This window comes from Danio rerio, chromosome 25, assembly GCF_052040795.2.
Source record: "Danio rerio strain M-AB ecotype USA chromosome 25, GRCz13ab, whole genome shotgun sequence".
Lineage (NCBI taxonomy): Eukaryota > Metazoa > Chordata > Actinopteri > Cypriniformes > Danionidae > Danio > Danio rerio.
In genome coordinates this window covers 2,909,772-2,915,936 of record NC_141045.1, presented here as the reverse complement: position 1 = coordinate 2,915,936, position 6,165 = coordinate 2,909,772, and the positions used below count along the sequence as shown (strand labels likewise).

Below are 6,165 nucleotides of genomic sequence, written 5' to 3'. Positions count from 1 at the left end.
CTGAAGAGAAAAAGGAGAGGAAAATACATAAATCAATCGATCTTTTAACCTTTATATACGCTCACCGGCCACTTTATTAGGTACACCTGTCCAACTGCTCATTAATGCAAATTTTTAATCAGCCAATCACATGGCAGCAACTCAATGCATTTAGACATGTAGACATGGTCAAGACGATTTGCTGCAGTGCAAAGCGAGCATCAGAATGGGAAAGAAAGTGGATTTAAGAGACTTTGAAGAGCATCTCTGAACACACAACACGTCCAACCTTGAGGCGGATGGGCTACAGCAGCAGAAGAGCACACCGGGTGCCGCTCCTGTCAGCTGAGAACAGGAAACTGAGGCTACAATTCACACAGACTCACCAAAACTGGACAATAGAAGATTGGAGAAACGTTGCCTTCTACTGATGAGCCTCCATTTCTGCTGACACATTCGGATCTACGCGATGAAGGATTAAAGCAGATCTGAAGGCAAAAGGGGGTCCATGATACTAGTAAGGTGTGCCTAATAAAGTGGCCGGTGAGTGTATGTATCAATTTAAAATGACATTTAAATTAAATTTAAAAGAGCCGGCATACCTCCACAGCAGATGATGGCAGCGACAAACAGTGCGAGGTCACTATCGTCCAGCTCTAGAGAGTTGAACTTCATGGCGAACTGAAACTTGGGCTCCATCATGTCGCTGAAGGGCCGCCGCAAACTCTTCAGAAACTCTCTGGTGATGAAGCCACTGCCGTACGCCACCAGAAGACCGTCTTTGTTCATGCAGGAGGCCAGCATGGCGAACAGAGCCTCATGGACACCGTACTTCAGTAACGTTACCTGTTAGACACACACTGCATTCAATACCAACACAGGCTGATAGGGAAAAACCAATGCAATGGGTCAGTACCGCTGACTGCTTACTAGGGCTGCACAATACAGTTGAAACCAGAAGTTTACACACACTCTAAAAGAGAAACATAACCATTTTTTTAAATGTCTGATGGTAAATTATACTAAACGTTTACTATTTTAGGTTATGATTACCTAAATAATTTACATTTGCTAAATGCCAGAATAATGAGAAATTTTTTTGGGGAATTTTTATTAATTCTAGACAGTCAAAAGTTTACACACATTTCCTTGGTATTTTTTAAGCTTTGCTTTTAAACTGTATAACTTTGCTCAAATGTTTTGGGTCTCCTTCCACAAGCTTCTCACAATAGTTTGCAGGAATTTTGGCCCATTCCTCCTGACAGAATTGGTGTAACTGAGTGAGATTTGTAGGCTGTCTTGCTCGCACAAGCTTTTTCAACTCAACCACACATTTTCTATAGGATTGAGTACAGGGCTTTGTGATGGCCACTCCAAAACATTCACTCTGTTGTCCTTAAAGCACATTTGAACTAATTTGGCCGTATGCTTAGGGTCATGGTCTGCTTGAAAGACCCATTTGTGGCCAAGTTGTAATTTCCTGGCTGATGTCTTGAGATGTTGCTTCTGTATTTCTCCATAATGTTCTTTCTTCATGATGCCATGTATGCTGTGAAGTGGACCAGTCCCTCCTGCAGCAAAACAGCCCCACTACATGATGCTGCCGCCCCCATACTTCACAGTTGGGATGGTATTCCTGGGCTTGTAAACTTTCCCCTTTGTCCTCCAAATGGTCATTATGGCCAAACAGTTCAATCTTAGCTCCATCAGAGCACAGCACATGTCTCCAAACATCAGTCTTTTCCCAGTGTAGTTTAGCTAAGTGTAATCTGGCTTTGTTGTTGATTCTGGCTTGTTGATTTTCCCATGTTGTCACACAAGGAAGCAGTGTGTTTGAGCTTTTCCTTCAATCCTATTCTACAGTTGTACCTCCAATTAACTCAAATGTTGAGAAACTTCCAAAAGCTTGACATCATCATCTGAGCTTTTCAGAAGCAGAATAATCTGATTGTATGTAAACTTTTGACTTTCAAGAAAAGCTATAACAATTTCTCAAACAATCTCTCTCATTATTATTCTATTAAGCAGAACAGAAACACATCTGATAATCCTAACTAACCTAAAAGAGAAAAAGTTTAGTCACATCAGCATCTGACTTTTTAAGATAATTATGTGCCTTTTTATACAGTGTATGTAAACTTCTGCTTTCAACTGTATATGGTTTTAGCATTGATATCACAATGTGTGCATATGCAATAGCCACTTCACAAGATACTCAATGTTGGGTCTGAATTACAGTTCACCAGGAGCTACAGTATTTAATTACTGCATTACTGCATACTTTTTGTCTTGTTTCTAGTCCAAATATTTACATTTCAAAGCACAAACTAGATTATTTCAATTAGCCCACAGGCAGATACCCATCTTAATTTTGCCTCGTTTCTTTTGAAGTTGAAAACAAATCAATATTTTTATTTGATCTAAGAATTTTTAGATATTTGGACTAGAAACGAGACAAAGCAAAATAGGAAGAATATGTTTTGCATTGAGATTTTTAAATTTCTGTACCTGACAACTATTAGACTGCCCAGAACTCTGTCAAATATTCCAACTATTATGTGAAACTGTAATAAAATCACAATATTTATCGTGGAAAAATAAAGTATCTAGGGCTGTCAAATGATAAAAAAAATTAACGTAATTAATCACAATTGCAATTAATCATGATTAATCATGAAACGCTGTATTTATTACAGAAATAAAAACACAGGCATGTTAGTTGGAATTTTAAAACAATCAATACCAATAACATACAAAAATGATTTCCATGTTGGATTCTAAGTGGACTACAAACACACGCACACACACACACACAACGCGCACAGCACAGCGCACCTGATCCGAGGGATCTCTTCAGATTCATCAACACCCACGATCGCGTTCATCAAATTTGCTTAAACTAAGCATTCTAAAGTATAGGTGTATTATACAAGCAAAGATTCTGACACAGCAACAAGAAGCAGACGCTTTACAAACGTTGCGTGTAGGCGGGAAACACGTCAAACTTATGAAATGTGAGGGCTCATGAAAGCAGCATGAAGGCAGAGAATAGGGCTGTCTTTGACAGCTTGTGACTTCATCTGCCACTTTCACTGAGTACATTTATATGGACAGCAACACTCCGCTTTTATGATTAAGATTATACTCTGATTAAGAGTCAACAATGTAAACAGCGATTTTTGATTACCTTAAAGGATCACGCGAGTCCCGAAATGCGGAGGTTTTTCTTTGTTCGCCATGCGGTATCAAATTCCATTAAAACACCCTGAATGAAAAACGGCTGAATAAGAGTGAACTGCTGAACTGCAGTTAAAGTCTAATGATTAAAAATGAAACACCCGAAACTCTGGAGGAAACGCAGGACAGCCTGGTGATGCCACATTAATTGTTTAATACTGAAACTTTCCTTCTAAAAATTTCTTTGCACTTAAACCCACGCAGGGCTGGAGCAAGCTGAACTGGCCATCTAGGCAAACGCAATCACGCTGTCCTGAACTCGAAAGTGACCGGATCGCAGATGAAAGTGAGGGAGGGGGTGGGTGTAGCAAATGAAAGGACCGGGGGGTTCTCTCACTATTCTGCTGCCCAAGTATGCATGCGCCATCCCTGAACACACGTCAGCCACAACAGGAAATGAAAAAAAAACTGCAACTGCGTTATTTGCGTTATTTTTTTTTTACACATTAAATATTTCAAATTAATCACGTGCGTTAACGCGCTAATATTGACAACCCTAAAAATATCCAGTATTAGATTTTTACAATAACGTATCGTAATATTTTTTCTGATTTGCTCAGTGATTCACCATGAATGACACTAGATTTGGGAGGCAGAGTGGAGTACATCGGGGTTCAAGTTTAACGAATACATGTATGAGCAAAAAAAATAACGCATTTGAGATTGTCAAAAATGTACACGGCATTTATCAAATCGAATCAAGAGCTTGTGAATCAGTATCAAATCGGGACTTCTGAATCGATCCCCAGTCCTACTAACCTGATCGTTTAAGTCGAGGTTTGAGAATCCGGGCACAGATTTGGCGAATTCGGTCAGTTCGGTGACGGTCTCGACTGAAGTGCACTGGCAGCAGTGGAATATGCGCACCTCAGGGTCTTTGTTCAGCAGACCTCCGCAAGAGCCCATCATCTTGGCCACAAACGTCTGTTCTGCCAGCTGAAGAGTCTCCATGTCATGGATCACAAAGGGCTGAAAAACAACAGACAAATGTTTGCCTTTAGCTGCAAAAACACACAAAATAATAAGAATTATACAAGCATATATGTGATAAAAAGGTTTTTCATAAATAATATTAAAGGAGTGGTCCAAAGTGTATTTTAGGGCTTGGTTGTGTTTATGAGATGCAAAGCATTGTGTGCTCATGCTTCATTTGCTTTGTCATATATCTTATATATTACTATATACAGCTACTCAGGGCAACGCAGTGACGAAATGGGTAGTGATTTTGCCTCACAGCAAGAAAGTCGCTGGTTCGAGCCTCGCCTGGGACAGTTGGCATTTCTGTATGGAGTGTGCATGTTCTCGCCGTGTTTGCGTGGGTTTACTCCGGGTTTTCCTTCCATTACTTGAAAACACTCATTTTACACCCAGACAGTTTATTTCATCAAATCCCCAATACACGTGTGTTTGGACTGTAGTGATGGGTCGTTTATGAACGATTCGTTCTTTTTGAACGAATCTTCAATATGACTCGGGAACTACGAGTCCTCTCAGGGAGTGATTCGTTCATCCGTGCGTGTGCACATTTGTGCAGGTAGTATCGTCAGTTTCAAGTCTTCATCACATTGGCAGAAGCCAATCATATGCGTTCAAAGCCAAAAAAAGAATTGATCCGCTCACCTCTCGAGTCCTCTATCGGGTCTGAGTCACTCGTTCATCACGAGCCAATCATACACGTTTAGAGCCGTAAAAAGTTTTGATCCGTTCATCTCTCGAGTCCTCTATCGGGTCTGAGTCATTCGTTCATCACGGGCCAATCATATGCGTTTAGAGCCGTAAAAAGTTTTGATCCGTTCATCTCTCGAGTCCTCTATCGGGTCTGAGTCATTCGTTCATCACGGACCAATCATATGCGTTTAGAGCCGGAAAAAGAATTGAACCGTTCATCTCTCGAGTCCTCGGGTTTGAGTCATTCTGTCACGTAAACAACGAATGATCATGGCTCCTATCGGCTTAGACTGTGCATTGATTAAGATTATATGTGACTGTCAGTGTAACGTGAATAAACCGCTGACATTTGAAGACATGAAGAGATGAGCTGAGCAAAGAGACAAAAATGCCTTCATAGACAAAAGAGCAGGGGCCTCACGACGAAGACTTGCGTGGAAATCTTACTAAAACATTGCGTACGCACAAAGCTGTAAATGTACGTACGCAGAAAAAAATTCAGATGTATGAAACACTGCGTACGCCGACTCTCACGCATATTCTTTTGTACATCCGAATGAACGTGAAACTGAGCGCAACATGCACGAGCACAAAACCCCACAAAACCCCTCCCTGCCTCCTCCCCCGTATGAATATGCTAATGACTATGCTAATGGCAAAACCCAACGAAAAAGCAATGGCAAAAGCAAGCAAAAAGAGAAACTTTGAACAGAATGTGAATTGGAGGTGCTGCTTTCGGAGGTAGATCGGAGAAAAGCGGTGTTATTTGCAAGTTTGTTTTTCGGAATTAACAACAAAAGAAAAAAAATAGAGTGGGAGAGTTAAGCTGATGCGGTTGACACAGTTGGGTCTGAACATCGCACTGAGTGCATTTAAAAAAAAATAGTGTGGTTTATATCTGTAAACTGTTGCAGCACTCTGAACAGTCTCAGTGGCGCAGCTCGTAAGACGCATGTGGTCATGTTTTGACACGTTCAAGCATGAACTCGGCTCAAATCCAGCGTCTGATGAACTCTATCTTCTTTTTTTCCCCCCGCTACATATCATATTTTGCCTACTATTTATCACGAGAAAGACTAGTAGGAATCATTAATAAGTTTGTGCATCATATTTTATTTGCACATTTATTGAATGGAAATGTTTCTGATTCACGCATGCAAATTCATCTACAGATAGTGTCTTTATAGCAATGTGCGTGCAGTAGATCGCTCAGATTACATTGGGAAAACAGGCGACCGCTGCAAATTGTGCTTTAATGTTTAGCTGGTCAACTGTATGGTA

The 6,165-nt window shown here is 40.6% G+C and overlaps 1 protein-coding gene and 1 long non-coding RNA gene across 7 annotated transcripts in view; one reads left to right on the top strand and one right to left on the bottom strand.

Annotated features, from left to right (window-relative positions):
- pparab (peroxisome proliferator-activated receptor alpha b) overlaps positions 1–6,165 on the bottom strand; it is a 63,965-nt gene that overhangs the window by 8,824 nt on the left and 48,976 nt on the right. For 5 of the 6 annotated variants that reach the window (XR_015525759.1, XR_015525758.1, XR_015525757.1 and 2 more), the window contains 2 exon segments: positions 3,976–4,185; positions 582–825 (listed from right to left, as the gene is read on the bottom strand). Coding sequence is in view for 3 of the 6 variants with exons in the window: in XM_087310854.1 (XP_087166980.1) it covers positions 582–825; positions 3,976–4,185 (454 nt within the window). In the remaining 3 variants the exon portion in view is untranslated. 6 annotated transcript variants of the gene reach the window in all.
- LOC141380851 (uncharacterized) overlaps positions 1–6,165 on the top strand; it is a 30,941-nt gene that overhangs the window by 7,960 nt on the left and 16,816 nt on the right. The gene's annotated exons all lie outside the window — the stretch shown is intronic.